This window comes from Vicugna pacos, chromosome 9 (genome assembly GCF_048564905.1).
Source record: "Vicugna pacos chromosome 9, VicPac4, whole genome shotgun sequence".
NCBI lineage: Eukaryota > Metazoa > Chordata > Mammalia > Artiodactyla > Camelidae > Vicugna > Vicugna pacos.
In genome coordinates this window covers 46,005,276-46,021,945 of record NC_132995.1, presented here as the reverse complement: position 1 = coordinate 46,021,945, position 16,670 = coordinate 46,005,276, and the positions used below count along the sequence as shown (strand labels likewise).

Sequence of the window (16,670 nt, the reverse complement as noted above, 5' to 3'; positions counted from 1 at the left end):
GGCTGAATTCCTTCTCCTTCTGTGGCCCCGATGTGAACCTAGGGGAAACTGGCTCAGGCCTGGATTCGTTTGCTAGGGCTGCCTTAACAAAGTTCCATAAACAGGGACGCTTAGGCAACAGAATCTTTTGGGTCACAGTCTGGAGGCCAGAAGTTTGAGATCAAGGTGTGGCCGGCTTGGATCCTGCTGAGGGCTGTGAGGCAGAAACTGTTCCAGGCCTCTCCCTGGCTTCCGGTGGCTGGTTGGCATTCTTTGGTGGTTTTTGGCTTATAGATGCTTCACTCTGATCACTGCCTTCATCTTCACATGGTGTTCTGCTGTGTGTGTCTGTCTTCAAATCTCACCATTTTATAGGGACACCAGTCATCTTGGATTAGGCCCCACCCTAGTCACTTCATCTTCACTAATTACATCTTCAATGATCTTATTTCCAAATAAGGTCACATTCTGGGGTACTAGGGGCTAGGACTTCAACATAGGAGTTTGGGGGCAGAGTGGGCATGATTCAACCCTCAGCCGGCCTCTACCCTGGGCATGGAGACCCCTGAGGGAACATTGTTGGAGCATGGCTACTTCTCCACTGTGATTCCTTCACCCTCATGGATTTGGCTCCTTTCCAAACACTACAAGGAGGAAGAGAGCCAGTGAAAATCAGCATCCACCACCCAGTTCTGCCTCCTGACCCTCTGCTTCCCCTTAAAGCCAGTCCTCTTGGAACTGGAGGGAGGAAGAGGCTTGGGTTGCCCTTCACTGAGCCTTGCTGGGGCTCTGGTCTCCCTGGTGCCAGCCTTTCACCAATCCCCTCAGGGCCTTAGCACAGCTGACCCCGCAGGCCTCCCCATTGTGAATGCTCCCTTGGGGTTCCCTGTTGTGGGAATTAAAGGGGAAGACAAAGCCCTTGCTGTGGCCTGCCATGTCTGACCTTCTCTGAGGCTGTCCCGGGGGCTAGAGGACTGGAGCTTACCCAGGTATTTCCAACTGGCAGACCAAGGGCTGTGTTTGTATTCAGACAGATTGGTTTGGCCCACATGGTTTTAAATGCAAGTAAAAATTTAAAATCTAGAGATTTCACAGAGACATCTAGTTTTCCAGCTTTTCTTAGAAATCAGAAGTTCTTACAACACTGGGCCCCATCCTCACTCGACCTGGACTTAAGTCAAGGCTGCCTCCTTTTAACAGGGCCTAAGCCCTCCCATTGACTGCCATCTGCTCTATTCCCTAAGGCCACACCAGTATCAAGACCATGTGACATTGACCATTGATCACTGCATGTGTTGTTTTTTTTTTTCACTGTACCGCCATCTCTAGCAAAAGGGTACCTCAAGGTTTTGTTTATTGATGCCTCATGTTTTAAGAAAGATGAGAGTCAGCATTTTTCCTTATAGAAGTGAAGAATAGTCCTACATGTTTTGTCTGCAAACACAATGGGTTTGTAATATGAATCATATCCTGCCTGCTTCAGTCTCTGATAGCACCTGCCCAGGCTCTGAGGACAGAGCAGGAACTCAGGGTGCCTCTGTCAGAGAAGAGTGACTTCTTGTTCCAGGAGGAAGATCCTCAGGTCACAAAGCAAGTTAATAAGGGAGCCTAGTCTAGAACTGTGTCTCTTCCTCTAGAGCTGACAGGTCTAGAATCAGTGGCTAACCCTGGATTCTTCCCCCTGAGGGATGCCCCCCTGAGAGACAGGTGTTTGGGGGGCCTGGCTGGAACCTCAGGGAGCTGGCAGGGGGCAACTCCCAAGTCCTCTGTGAGTTTGGGTCCGAGGGTGCTGAGCTCAGTGTGAGAGAGGCAGGTGGAGGAAGGGCCCGGGAGAAGGGGTGGTGCTATCAGGAGGGCCATCTCCATGAGGGAAGAGCTGTGGTTTGGGCTGACCTCAAAACAAATCATGTCTCATGACCAGCCAGGAACTGGCACTGTGTTGGGAGAAAATAGGGTGGCACTGCCCTCTCACTGGCTTCTTTCCTTGCAGCCTAGGACTGGGGCTAGGAGGATCTATAGAGATCCAAATGCCCTCCTCACTCCCTCTGCCGTATTACCCACCATGTCCAGTGGTTCCAGCTCAGGGTGGACAGTGCCTGCCACCCGGTCTCCTCGGTAGAGCATCTTGTCCTTCTCCCCACCCTAAGTAGACACAGGCGTCGAAAGGCACCGGGCCACCCTCTTCCTGCCTACCCTGCATTCACTTTGGGGGCCTCTCCAGGCCTGGGCTCCCAGAGCCTAAACAGGCCACTGTCTCCTCATTAACACATCACTCAGCTCGCCGTGGAGCGCTGAACCTGTGCCAGCTGTTGCGGACCAGCAGGGAGCAAGGCGGCAGGGTCTCTACCCTTAAGGAGCTTGCACTGCACACTAGCTTGGGAGCCTACCACTGGGAAATGCATGAAGAAAGCAAGACGCTTCAGCCTGAGCTACTTTGCTAGATTCAGCAGCTCCTCCCAAATAGCCTCGGGCTGGACTGTAAAAGTGCTCCTGACGGGCCTCCTGCCCACCTTCCCAGGGTGAAGAGGTCAGGAGGGGCAGGAGGAAGGGTGGGTTACCCCTGGACAGTCTTGTGTCCCTTGGGTAGACCTCCTAAGAAAGCTATCCTCTGACACAGGTGGGTTGAACACCCCTTGTCAAGGCACATCCACCAACACTCGGGCTGATCATCCTTGTGAAAACCACTGTGAGTCTGAGTCCAGAATTACTCACTTCCCTTCCCCAGACACTGCAGCTTATGCAACCTGCAGGCAGGACCCAGAACAATTTTCAAATTCTGGGAAACAGCATGTGCCTTCTTCACTTTCTGGTGCTTTTTGGTTCTGAAAGCTCCATTTGGCTTGCTTCCAGAATCAGGAGAGTCTTTTAAATAATGCATTGTGGAAGTTTCCAAGAAGCTTTTTTTTTAAAGTCTTTTAAAGTTTGAGTTGTACCCTAGTCCCTAGGAATGACCTTTACACACCTCTGATTCATGATTGCTGTTTGCCTGTGGAATTCAAGGGTGAGCCTGGCTCAACTATAAAATAAACACTGGGGCCTGGAAGTCTGGAAAACCTGGCCCAGATCGGTGTGTGTGGTGCAGCGGCTCCCAGCAGGGCTCAGTTCCTGCAACACCTGGTTCAAATGGGAGCAGCCCCCAAGTGGGAATGGGAGACCTTCTACAGGAGGGGCTTTGTCTTGTCTGTGTGTGGAGAAGGTTTTTAGACCTTTGGAAAGCTCACAACTCGACTAGAGGAAAAAGAGTCAATAAAAGACGTACTTCCTTGTACCAGAGGGTATTTCTGCTCCTGGTGGCGCCCCTGTGTTGCTTGTTCTGGTTCTCCCTGAAATCTCTTGTGTTGGAGGTGTGTACCATCGTGTGATGATTAATAAACCTGGGCTTCTGCCAGGGATGGGTGTGGTTCCGATGAGGCTACCCAGGGTGGCAGAAAGAGGCAGGAGGACAGGAGGAAACCATGCCTACTCCTGTCCCTCCCGCCTCTTTTTTCCTCCTCCTCCATGGCAGTGCGGCCCCATGCCAGCCCTCAGACAGGTGCCAGTGCAAGATTCAAGGAAGCATCTTGGGAGAATCCCTGCCTGCCCTGGGCTGGGGCTACAGGCTGGTGGGCCGTGCGGTGGGCAGAAGCCTCTCCCCTTCCTCCAGGCTCCTAGGAGAGAGGCACAGAGCCATGGGGATCTTCCACATCCCTCATTTCACTCAGAATATTTCCAGCTGAACAACAACTGAAAAAAAAAAATCCTTAGAAGTTCTGTTTTCATTTTCAGCCAACATCTCTCTGTGAAATTGGACTTTTAGTAATTTGTTAAGAAACCCTTAGAACTGGAAGAGAGAGAACATTTGATCTACTTCCTATCACATGTAGATTCAAGCCCCACACCAACCACCATGAACCAAGGCAATAAGGGTGTACAATTGATGCACTCAAAGTAGCATTTTAGGTTGTAATTTTTCTGCTTTAATAAGTATTTTTAAATGGAATCTTTTTTTTTTTTAATGTCAGTGTAAAGTAGCCAAATGCCCTTCCTTGGGAAGAACTGCCTTTTATTCTAAAAGTATGTGTTTCCTACCTCTTAGGTGTTGAAATTTTCTTTCATTTATGAAATGCTGCTGATGGTAATTTAAAAAATTTGGGGGCAAAATATGATGCTGGTAGTTTCATATCAGTCTAATGTACTCTTAGTTCTGCTCATACCTATCCTCTGGACTCAGCCAAAGAGCACGGAGAATATATGGCCCAGATTGTTGGAATTTTGACCCTTGTATCTGGTTACTGTCCCACTCAGCCCAGGGTGGCATTCTAAGATGGTATGTTCAGTGTCCTGGGCCACCTCTCTCTTCTAAGCAGATGTGCTCACCCTATTTGGTTTTCATTTCCAAGGAGCATGAGCACACAGAGTTTCAGCTCCACCTTCCCTGCCCCCACGAGCAGAGAAGCCCACCTCATGGCAGGAGCCTCGGGGATCCTGGCTACGTTGCAAAGACCCAACAATGAAAGATGGTCCACTCAAGAAATATGAGTGGAGCAGCTAACCCAGAGTCCATCTTGGGTACCCCAAAGAGACGAAACAGTACTTTCCTGCACTGTTGGGATCTGTAACACCATTGGACAAAATTATGGCCCAAACATGCAAAAACCCAACAAGAGGCAGGAAATTATAAATACCAACTGAGGCAGTGGGACACAGGGAAAATGTGATTTTTTTTAAGTCGGAAAATGAAAAGACCATTCCTGGCTAGAATGGGTAGGGAAGAAGTACATGGTGGTCTAGAGAATATTCCGGAGCCCAGCTGCTGGCTCCACCCCTTGTTAGCTGTGGGGCTGCTTCATGCCTGGGTCCCCACATCTGGCAAGTGGGAAGAATAGTCATGCCTCCTTCATACAGTTGTTATGAAGAGGAAAAGGCTGGGCACATAGTAAGCATTTATTAACCACTGTCATCATCCTAGGATAGCATTTGAGAAGAAAAATGCAAGGCATATTTAAGAAATGGCAAGTTATCCCTACTGGCTGGAGAGAAGAGTTAGGGTTAATTCAAGGGCACACAGGAGAAGAGTTTGGAAATACAGGGGAAAGACATAACCACAGGAAGTTAAGGATAAGCCCATCTGCAGAGGGTGACAATATGTTCACTTTTAGGATTGCGGTGTCAGCAGGTCAGGTTTGATGTGGGCAGTGGAAACATTGTCCTGGTGCAAAGAGCTGGGCCAGTGTTAGAGTTGGAAAGTCTTCCAAGTTGATGTGTGTTTGGCACATTGCAGATGTTCAGATGTGTATGTCAGTGGATGAGTGGATGACAGCAGTGGGTGTGCATGAGATCCTTATAGGAGAGAAGAATTGAGGGAAGAGGAGGGAGACCGTGGTGATGCTTCACTGAGACCACCCCTGAGAGGAGGCTGATATAAAGCCAGGGCTTCTTGTCCCTACAAACTCCCCCAATGATCCCACTTCTTAGGGTTTCTCTGTTTTCCACTGCCTTCCGGCCTTCCATTCACCAACACTCTGGGTGTCCCGGTCTTCATCACAGTGAACAAATGGGTCTTCAGGTCTAAATCACCTCCTGGGCAACACCAGCTCTCCACACCATACTGGCAGCAGTACTCCATGAAAAGGCTTCAGGTAGTCAAAAGCTAAATGAATGAGCCACGTAAGGTGGCAGCCAAAGCGCCAATGGAGCTCAGTGCCTGGGACCTGAAATATGATGTTCCATGGGGGGCAGGCAGGAGCCCTGCTGGATTCTGCCCTGGTCCCATCACACCCACCTTAGAAGGGGAGCAGGGGACCAACCATTATGCTTAGAGAGCCTGAGCCTGTTGTGTCCTAAGAGGGTCTTGGGGAAAAGTAGATGCCGGGGGTTGGGGGGTACGGTCTGTCCTTATGTATGTATAAGCTGCCAGGAGAAAAAGAAAGAGCCTGCCTAGTCCTAGAGGAGACAAGCCAGGAGTGGTCCCTGGACACTGAGCAGAAGGGAGACTTTCCCAAGGACTCGAGCTCTCAGAAAACAGCCCAGCCTTGAGCAAGCAGAAGCGCGAGCTGGGTAGTTGAGAGCTCTACGCCCAGTGCTGAGAAGCAATGACCCTTTCTTCTGCATCCAGTGGTTGTGTAGGTGGATGTGCCCAAAACAGATCTGTGTCTATTACTCGGCGTGTCTGAAAAGTGTAACACAGACAGAAACATCACATGATAATACGAAAGGGTAACCCTTTCCCTGCTTGGGATGGGTGGACCCCTAGACAAGCCTTTCATTTTGTAGAGACAGCAGATGGAGTTGCAGTGAGTGAGTGGGTGTGGGGGTGCAGAGAAAGATTAAATCACCCTGCTTCAGAAAGGACTTAGGGTGACCAGGAGAAAAGGACTGTCCAGGTGGGAGGGAGAATAAAAGCTGGGTAATTGGAGCCACTCTGGGGTATTTTGAAGGTAGAATGGAATTATAAGGGGCAAGATTATTATATGACGTTTATGTTGGATACTTAGGGAGTTTCATTGTATGAAACCTTATAAAATCCACTCTTATGTGTCCTCAAGAGATCATCAAGGGTGCCTTTTAAAAGAATTCAGGTATCAGCTTGCCAATACAGACCAAATATACTGAGATACCCAGACCAAGACAGAACCATGAAAGTCCACTTTTACTTGGGTTACATATGGGTTTCCCCAGAAAGCACCAGTGTCACTGTCACCATCAGGTTCTCTTGGTTCGTCTGGAAGCAAAAATATAAGAATTGTGACAAGAGAAACCCTAACTGGCTGCTCAGTCTCCTCAGGTTCTTGCCAGTATCCTGCCCAGTGCTGAGGGCCCCTCCTCCAGGGCCACCAGCACCACAGCTTTCTTTAGTCACAGGGACTCAGAGGACAGACCCCCCCATTGGTAAGTTCTCTCCCCACCCTTCCTGGAGGGAAGTATGCCTTTTGCCTACGTGCCCCTGCCCTCTCCAGCCTCACCCCGCGTGACGTCGGGACCAGCAGGGGCCGTGTGATTTCCCCAGTACATTTCATTTCCTTCTGCCTTTGCCTCTTTTCTACTCCTATTTGACCTTGAGCCCGTTTCTGCTTTCCTCTGCCGGTCCTGCCCTACGTGGGGCTGCTGACCCACACTGAGGAGTTCCTGGAGGGACGACCCCTCACGCTCTGCTGCCTTTCTTTTTTGTGGGCACGTGCACCCAGCTGCCCCAGCCTGTGGCCCACGAGCTCTGTAGAACTACCAGGGAGGGTGGCGGCTGATGCAGTCATCGGGTGTGGTGTGGTAAGCCCGCCAGGTGCCCTGGGTGCCACCCCGTGATTCTCTTTGTCTGACACCTGCCAGGGCACAGAGGGCTCTCCTGGCCCACAGCAGTCCCACTAACTGCTCTCATTTCCCTGCGGTCTCTCTACCAGCTTCTGTGTTCCCCCAGATCTTTCTGCCCCTTGTCTTTACAGATAATTGTTTTTTTAGCAGAGAAGAAAAGTGCAGAGAGCAAGACTATCCACACCAGCATCTCCCTGTTTTCAAGTGCCCTGTATTTCCGCCCATCCTGCCCCACCATAGGGCTCCCATCACTCCTGGCTGCCTCATTGTGTGGCGACTTGGGGCTCCCTTCCCTCACCCACTGTAGGTAACCCCCTCGTGTTTTCTCTCTCCAGGGTTCCATGGAGAATGGGGCTGTGGACTCTGCAAACACTCAGAAGACAGACCCTGCGATGGAGCCGAAGCTCAAAGTGGTGGACTGGGACAAGGTAGCTAGCACAGGACTGAGTGAATGATGATCAGGGGTTCTGGGGGCCGAGGAGTGGGTGTGTGGAGCCAAAGGCTGTGGTTATTTGTGATGTTTGCCCAGGGAAAATGAGGACCAGAAGCAGGTGCCCACAGCTCAGCAGCATGAGCTGAGGCAGCAAACCTGGGCCAGGCTTGTAGAGTCCAGGAAAATAACACACGAGACCTGTGCAGAGCCAGATTCCAAGCACCCCAGAGGGAGGTCTCCCGCAAGGACCCTTGACGCTGAGAAGGTTACAATGACAGGGTCAGGAGGTCCAGGCATGCCAACTTGACTAGTGCACAAGGCAGAGCCACCCCAGGTACCAGGGACCACTTGCAGGAGTCACCGGGGTGGAGCCTGCTGAGGCTGGCTGGGACAGGGCTGGAGCTGTCTGCAGAGCCCGATGACAAACCTGTCTGGCTCAGAGGCCATGTCTTGCTGTGACTAGGCAGATCCCACTAGAATTAGGGGAGTCCTGGAGGAACTGGGTGGTCATAGGTGGAAGTGGAGCTGGCAGGGGTGGGGGTGAGGGGGTGGGGCAGCATTGCCCGGAGGCCCTGGAGCGAAGCAGACCTGGGTGTCATTTCCCTCCAGCCTGAGTCATGGGACTGTCCTAATGTCCTGTTGCTATTTCCTCCTGGAAGAGACACAAGTGTGCACATACGTATATGTCCCCTACCTGTGCTGGACACTGGGAACAAGAGAACAACAGGACAGGCCCCTGCTCCCAGGGAGCTTACAACCTGGTGGGGAGGATAGACCTTCCCCTAAACAGTTATTGCAACATGGGGAGATGTGAGAAGCATGCCCAAGGACCACAAGTAGCCAGAGGTGGCCCCCGGATTATTTGCTGAGCCCCTTCGGCCAGGACTCCTGAGGCCCTGACCCCAGGAACTCAGAGATGGCATCTGTCATGTGGAAATCGCCACTGCCTCTGGGAATGCCCATCAGCCCAGGGCAAAGACACCTTTGGGTGCTCTACTAGAGAGGCCAGGACAAGCTGTTCTTTGCCTCATCCCCTTCAGGGAGGCCTGTGACAGAAAGGGAAATTGAAGGCCATTGAGGGGAAAGGCTTGCCTGGGCCACGCAGTATGTCCCCAAAGGCCCACCAGCCTGGTGTCTTGACCTTGATGCTGGACTTGTCCACAGTTGCTGATTGCCCAGACCAGGTAGAGGTTGAGGATCTTAGTGCAAATGACCACTTACTCTAGAAGCTTAGGGGACTTGGGCATGTTCTGCACGTGGGCAGGATGGAGAGGGATACACCTGCCTTGAATGGGACAAGAACCTTGGAAGCTGGTGGAGTCAGGACCTTGGCTTGAAAAAGGAGGAGCTGTGATGGGAGACAAGGTGGGTGAGGGGGTGAGGGCAGGACGAGAGAGTGAGCTGCAGTGACCTGCATCCACCAGGCTCTGCAGCCAGTGGATGGCACTGGAGGGAACCATAAAGAGGAGTCCTTGGGGCCAATATCTGTGGGCTTGGCTGAGGGGTTGAAGGTTGGAAAGAAAATACTCTGAAGAGAGCTGACTAGGGCTGGGGTGGGTGGCAAGAAAAAAATGTGCTGGAAGGGAGAGGCTGTCATCTAAGGGGCTGGGGACCTGCAGATCCAGGATGGCCAGCCCTGCTCTGGGTAAGGGTCCTCTCGGTCACCCTGGGCTGCAGGTTCAAAGCTGACCCCAGCCCTGTTAGTGCATGAGGCAGGGGGATCAAGTTCCCCTCCCAGGCCTGTTCTGCCCTCCCTGTGCCCCAATCCAAGGGGAAGAGGGCCCACCTCACTCCCTCCCCGCCAGCATAGCCAGCTCCCACCTGACTTTCATCCTCTTTCAAACGCATTTTCTCTCTCCTTAGTCTCCCTCTTCTTGTGTCCCTGGGCTGAGAGAGGGGAGCAAGGACTGGCCCAAGAAAGGGTGTGGCACCCCACTGGCGGCCATGGTTGGTGGGGGAAGGGTCAGCTTCATGCCTCCCCCAGGCCCTGGGAAGACTCAGCAGGAGGAGCTGGGCCTCCCAGGGAGAGGGAACAGTGCTTTCCTTGCTTTTTGCTTTTCTTTTTTCTTCATCTACCACGTGGTTAATCCCAGCCCCTTCGAGGGAAAGGAGAGGCTGAGAGAGCCTCCATCTGTTTCTGACCCAGGCCAGGGTCTGGACCTTGAGGAGTGTGGAGAGAGGCCAAGAGAACAGCAGCTTTGTCTTAGCCGGTGGTCCCCAGGCCTGGAGTGGTCCCCAGGCCTGGGGTAGACTTGCCAGAGTTAACCCTCTGTGTTCTGCACTCAAGGGGAGCCCCTCTAGGTGCTGCTAAGAAAAGGAGTCTTGGTTCCCAGGACCCAGGCTCCCTGGCCCTACTAGCTGGGGGACGGAGTCAGCTGTGCTGGAAAGAGTGAGGAACTGGGACGGGTGCTGGGGCTGAGGGTGGAAGGTTCTGAAAAGACAGCAGAAAAGGCCAGGAGGCAACCCTAGGGTGTCTCACCCTGATTAGAGGTGCAGTGTCACCTGACTTTTGGGTTCTGCATGGGATTTTACTGGAACCATCTCTAAATCATTCCTCTGATCACCCTTTGGACAGGAGCCAGGCTCCCTTGTGGGACAGAAAACCAGGTTGTAGCTCCTCACCCCACACTGTGCCCTACACCACGTCTCTCCCTGTGTTCTGGAACTCAGCTAGCAGGGAGCTTGTGCCACTAGGGGTGGCCGGAGCTGCCCACTGTCCCATTTGTCCCACTGCCTCTTTCACTGCTTCACCATGTCCTTTTCAGAGCCCTCCCTTGGCAGGGCTTCCTACCTGGGGGGCCAGCCTCCTGGGAACCAAGTCGAACTGGTATTATTTTGGGGGTTTGCAGAATTCCCTGCCCAGATCCCCTTGGACAGCAGAGTTGGCACTGAATTAACTCTTCTTTCATTGAACTCTTACCATGTACCAGACACTGCAGGCTAAGTACTTCAGTGATATTAGCTATAATCTGATTTTATCTTTCCAACAACACAAGGTGATAAGAATCTTAATGATCCTGACTTAACTAAGAAAGAAGAGCTTCAGTCTCCTGCCCAAGGCCCAAGCCACTCCGAAGGTTAGCTTAGGGGTCACTGCTGAGTCCCCCTCCCCTGCCCTGTCCCCTCCATGTGTCCTAGAACCCTTCCACCCTGACAGCTGGGGCCAAAGAGTAAGACCCTGAGGCCTGTGACAGAGACAGGGTTGTAGAAGGCAGAAGGGAGGAGGCTGAGCAGGTACTCAGGGAGGTGGCTTCAAAGCCACATCCTCTCCCTATCCAGCCTCAGGCTAAACCAGCCTCCAGGCTAAGCCAGACTCTGGCAGAACTACTTTTTTCAGTTCCTGGACGACACCTTTAAGAGACAGAGTCAGACAGCCAGATGTGTCACAAGCAAAATGCAGCTCTCCAACCTCCTTGTCCCTACACACAAACACACACACACACACTCACACACATACATGCAGACACACATAGACACATGCACATCCACACGCACACATCCACACACATGCATATATGCATAAACACACACACACATACACACATGTACATACACACACAACATGCACACACATACACACCCCCGTTGTTTCATGGACTACTCTAAGGGTCCCCAGGGCAATGGGTACTGACTTTCTTCCCAGGACTCCACCCTCCCATCCAGTCACATTGGGCCCCTTAGGCCTCCTTTTCCCCTTGGCCTGCCCAGGATGAGGGGTCTGGAGGGTCTGGCTGACAGGAATCCACAGACGCCTCCCCAAGGCTGTCCTCACTGGCCTGGAGCCTTCTCAGTCTCCTTCCTGCTCATCCACTTGCCCAGAACTCCTGGCCTCTCTTCTGAAGAGCTCAGCAGTGCTAAAAAAATACCCCGCTAAAAAAAAATACCCTCTGGGAGACACCAGGCAGGTGGCTGGGCCATGCCCTCTTCATCCCTGCAAGGGCAGTGGGCAGGGCAGGCTCGGGGACAGGAGATGCTGGCCACTGGTTGACCACATGTGACCATTCCAGTCCATTTCTCCATCAATGGGATGGGGAAAATTATTCTTGTTCCGTATTGTGTGGGGTTGTGGGGAGGATCTGGCAGGACTTATGGGTCAGAAGAGATGCTGCCAGTGAAAGACTACCAGCCTTAGGCTGGGCCTGGGGTAGGACTGAAGTCAGCAGGCTTTCTGCATGGTGTGCCTGCTTCCTCTCTCCCTGGGCCTCAGCCCCTTCGCCCCTTCCTCCCTGTCCACTCTCATCTCCCTGGATCCTCCCAGCTGGGAGCCTGAGGCCACCTCCTCCAGGTGTGGGGAGGGTCATAGGACACAGGCAGAGGAGGCAGGTGGTCCAGAACTGCCCCTGTGGACTTGAGCTTATCCAGCTGGGAGCTCCCAGTTAGCTGCACAGGACGGGCCTGCAGCTACCCTTGGAAAGCCACCTAGAGTCCCCGTGGGCCACTGCACCAGATACCCCTGCTGGGTCCCTCACAGCTTCTTGCTAGAGAATTCATGGTCTTGGGGGTCCCGAGCCAGCTGATAGCAAGCCTCCTGGCCCGGTGGTTGGGACCATGGGCTCCAGAGCTGAGCACGAGGATGCAGCCTGTACAACTGAGCATCTAACCCCACCCCAGTCTCCTCTTCCGTCAAATGAGCTCATCAAAGGCCCTGGCTCTCAAAATTCCGGCTTCCAAAAAATAATGGACGTGGAAGACTGAGCCCAGGGACCTGGGACAAGGACGCAGAAGCAGTGGCTGGAATTCTTGTGCTCCCTCCCCTCCCCACTTGTCCCTGCCGGTTGGAAGCCCATCCCCCTGTCTCCCTGGCCCAGAAAGCTGCCTTGGAGCTGTGAGCTCTGGGGTTTGCATGCACATTTCTTTAAACAATTGCCTCAGCTCATAGCTGTGGTGGTGGGAGGAGCTGCTCATGTGGACCAGCTGTCCCACCTCCCCACGTTTGCCCCTTGCCCCTTGTCTAGGGACAAGCAGATTCCCACTCCTGAGCTGGGGCTGCCCCTCTTCAGAGTTCTCTGCCACCTGGCCCCTGTGCTGCCCAGAAGGAGGGGCCCCTGAGGGGTGGGTAGGGAAAGAGAGGAAGCCCTCCCCACCCTGGCAGCACCCTTCCACCCACTTTGGGCAGCAGGCTGCCCCCCCCCCCCACGCGCTGGCCCTGCTGCAGCTGCATTCCTGGCATAGCCTGGAAGATTCCCTCCTCCTGCTCCCTCCCATTGGAGCAGGTCCCGTCCCCACCCAGCTGGCAGGAAGAGGGGAGGGGATACGAGGTGCTTTGGCTCAACTCATCCTCTCATCCTGACTTGCAGGTACTTCCTGGGGACTGGTCTGTTGCTCTGGGTCTTTGAGTTCACCCAACCCCCTGCCCACCCCCACCCCACCCCCTGGCCCTCAACAATCCCACTCCAGAGCAGATTCTGGGCGCATCCTCTCCCTCATCCATGCAGCCTGGCTTTAGCTGCGTGACCCTGAGTGAATCATTCACCCTTTCTGAGTATCAGGCTTCACAGCTGTAAAAGGATGATTTGCTATTGTGAGGGTAGCAACAGAAGACCCCAGGTGCCTGGAAACTGGAGGTGTGATCAGTGGCTTCTTGTTTTTTCCCCTATCCCACCTCCTTCAGAGGCCAGCAGACCTTTGATGATGCCTCTTCTGCCTCTTCTGTGTCTTCTGAGCCTTGGAAGAAGGAGTGGGAAGGGGCTAGGACCAGGCACCAGCTTCGGAAGAAGAGAGCTCCTTACAGGGGAGGGTTAACGGGCCAAGGTGTCCCAGCCAGGTAGAATAGGACCTGAAATGTGTCCTGAGTCCCTGCCCACCTCATCGGACCCCCAGCTGTCCTCTCCTGCCATCCTCCCTTCTCATACCTGTCTCTAGCCAGCTGCCCTGTTGGAAAGGACCGGCAAGCAAGAGGTGTTAAATGTATTAGCACCCACCTGAGACTTTCTCTTCAGTGAGCAGGACTGAAAGAGAATTGAGAAAAGACACCCCTGTGGGTGCATGTACCGTCTAAATCAAGATGGAGGCCATGGTGTATGTCCCAGCTCCTGGGAGATTGTGTGGATGGTGCTATAAGCTGGGGGAGGCAGGAAGGGAGGCTCCCACTACAGGACCTACCAGCCCTATCTCAAGAGTCCCTTAACCCCTCTGGGCCTCAATGGGGAGGAAGTCAGCTAACCTGGATTTCTGTGCTTAATGTGGAAGGCTCATTTTACTACCCTGGAAATGGCAGGATTTCCGGTGGTAGGAGTGCAGGTGTCAGCTTTTGAGGAATGAGGAGGATGTTTGCAGAGAGGAGAGTGAGCCTTCTTGGAATTCCTCCAGGGTGGCCCTTCAGCCCCCAGGGTGGAATGCCCTTCCTGGCACCAAGGAGGGCTACCTTGCAGAAATGCACCGTGGACTAGACAGTATCAAGGTTCAAGGCCAGCACATAGGTCTGAGGACCCTTGAGAACAACTCTAGACAGCAAGCCTGCCATTTTACAGTGTCCAGTGCCCACTGGTCTACCCAGGGAGGAGCCAAAGTCATGCCCAAAGACACCCAGTGGGCGAGAGGACATCAAAGGAGAGACCCTTGTGTTTGGGAGGGGGGTTGACTCTGTTTCCATCACACTTGTAAACAAGCACCTCTTCAGCAATCTGGCACCAGCTCTCCACACATCCTCTGTCCTTTGTTCTCTTCCCTTTGCAATAGGGTATAAGATTCAGGCTGGAATCCCTGTTTACTATTCACCTAAACATTTCTTCCTGGGTCTTAACTGAATTAAGCTTGTGAATACCATGCTGTTTTCTGTTCACTTTACAGAGTAAGGGCAAAATAGATGAACAGGAAAAATTTGACCAAATCACTGCTTGGCTGAGGGAGAGGCCCACCTGGTCGCATCCCTCTGCTCTAGCTGGAAACGTTCATTGTCTAAGGTAGCCAAGTCTGAATTAAATGTCGTGTGTAACATGCAAAAGTGGAACATGTGAAAACCAGGGGTTTCCCTCGAAATAGATGGTGATGAGCTAAGGATGCATATTATCATCCTCAGAGCAACAACTGGGAGAAAAATACAAAAAGGCATAGCTAAAATGCCAATTAAAGAGATAATGTAGAATATTTTTACTACTTCATCAATGCAAACAAGACAAGAAAGGAAGAACAGAGGAGACGAACCGAAAGTAAACAGCAATACAGCATTAAATGTAAATGGACTGCATGCTCCAGTTAAAAGGCTGAGAATGTCTGACTAGATCGAAAAGCAAGACCCAACTCTGTGCTGTCTGTGAGAGACACACTTTAAATGTAAAGACACACCCAGGGTGAAACTAAAAGGGTGAGAAAGACAGACCATGCAAACACCAAACATAAGGAAGCCTCTACTGACATCAGACAAAGTGGCCTTCAGGACAAGGAGTATTACCAGGGACTGTTTCCCAATGATAGAGGGGCCAATTCATCAGAAAGTCTTAACGAGGCAGTGTTGGGCAACTTACTCAGCCTCGATTTCCCCATCTGCAAATGACAACAATAAAAGTACCTGCCTAATTAGGGGTATGGTGAGGATTTAATTCCTGTAAAGGGTTTAGAACCATACTTAGCACATAGCAAATGCCCTGTGACCATTAGTTCTTAGTGTTGTTGTTATTGGGACAAAACCTCAAGCTGTCACTGTGAACCTGGCCGAGATTCTTCTGAGGTGGGACTCTGCAGGCTGTAGCAAGACAAGATGTAAACACAGGCCCCTAGCTGGTTCCTCCAGTTCTCTTACCTGGTAGAGTGTGTGTATGTGTGTGTGTGTGTGTGTGTGTGTGTGTGTGGTAGAGACCTGAGGCAGAGGAATGGGAGGGATGACTCAGCATGCATCCAGTAGTCCCTTTGCTGCTAGACCTAAGGGATGATGTCAAGGAGATCTGGGGCCTGGGCAGGAAGAATGCCAACAGCCAGGTGGGGTGTGGATGACTGCCTGGTGTAACTGGTGCAGGATGGGATGGCTCTGGGCCAACCTTGGTCATCATCCAGCCTGAGAAGCAGAAAGGCAGCCGGCACCTGGGACCTGCCAAGTTCATGTTCACATGGCAGGAACCACAGCCATATTTGGGCCTTTCTCCCTGGTTGCAGGCACAGAGAGAATGCTCAGTGACCTTCTCTGCTTGCCCCGAGACCCCCAGCCCCCTGCTCCAAGGCTGTAATGACAGGGCTATCTTCACCTCTAGCAGGGTTGGAGCCCTACTGGGGCCGAGCTTTGGTGCGGAGGCCTGTGCAAGGATGAGATTCCAGCCGGGGCTGCAGGAAGGTGGGTTTCTAAATCGCTATAGATTCTTTCTCCGGGACTTCAGTGCTCTTCCCCTACCCCACATACATCTCCTTACCTTCCCTGACACTGCCTCCCTTCTCACCTGTAGTGGCTACCTCACTCCCTGCATTGAAGGTTCACTGACACCCATTAGGCATCAGACACTGGTCACCTTGTGCCCTCTCTCCTATCCCAGGTGATGGGTCTAGGCACACCTGACTTTACAGACGAGAGAGCCAAGGGGCTGCAAGATGTAGAGATGCTCACCCAGGATCCCATGGCTGATAAATGGCAGAGCCAGGCTTTGAAAGTGGTCCCCTGACTCCAAGGTCATTGTTCTTTACTGATTTTAGTCTCCATTAATCTTCAATACACTGCCTCATCAGAAATCTCTAAGGGCTTCCCATTGTCTAGAGCTGCAGCCTCCAAACTTTTTTGACCTTGAGTCCCTATAAGTAAAACATTTTGAGCACATTCTCCATTATATGTCCATTTTAATCATATACAAATTATTTGCTTGTGCTAATGTACTGTTCTATTATGTACATTAGAAAACATTCATATACAGCTTGTAGATGAGATCAATATATCAAAATAGAGTCTGTAATATTTTCTCCCCACCTCTGAAGATCAGCCTGTGAGTACCCCTGGGGTACACTTACATCCCCACTTTGGACACAACTGGCCTGGAGGATGAAGAGACAACCCCTG

The 16,670-nt window shown here is 52.2% G+C and overlaps 1 protein-coding gene across 2 annotated transcripts in view; it reads left to right on the top strand.

Annotated features, from left to right (window-relative positions):
* FA2H (fatty acid 2-hydroxylase) overlaps positions 1 to 16,670 on the top strand; it is a 74,275-nt gene that overhangs the window by 17,299 nt on the left and 40,306 nt on the right. For both annotated transcript variants that reach the window (XM_072967754.1, XM_006207484.4), the window contains exon 2: positions 7,599 to 7,691. In XM_072967754.1, the coding sequence (XP_072823855.1) occupies positions 7,599 to 7,691 (93 nt within the window). The remainder of the gene's footprint in view (positions 1 to 7,598; positions 7,692 to 16,670) is intronic.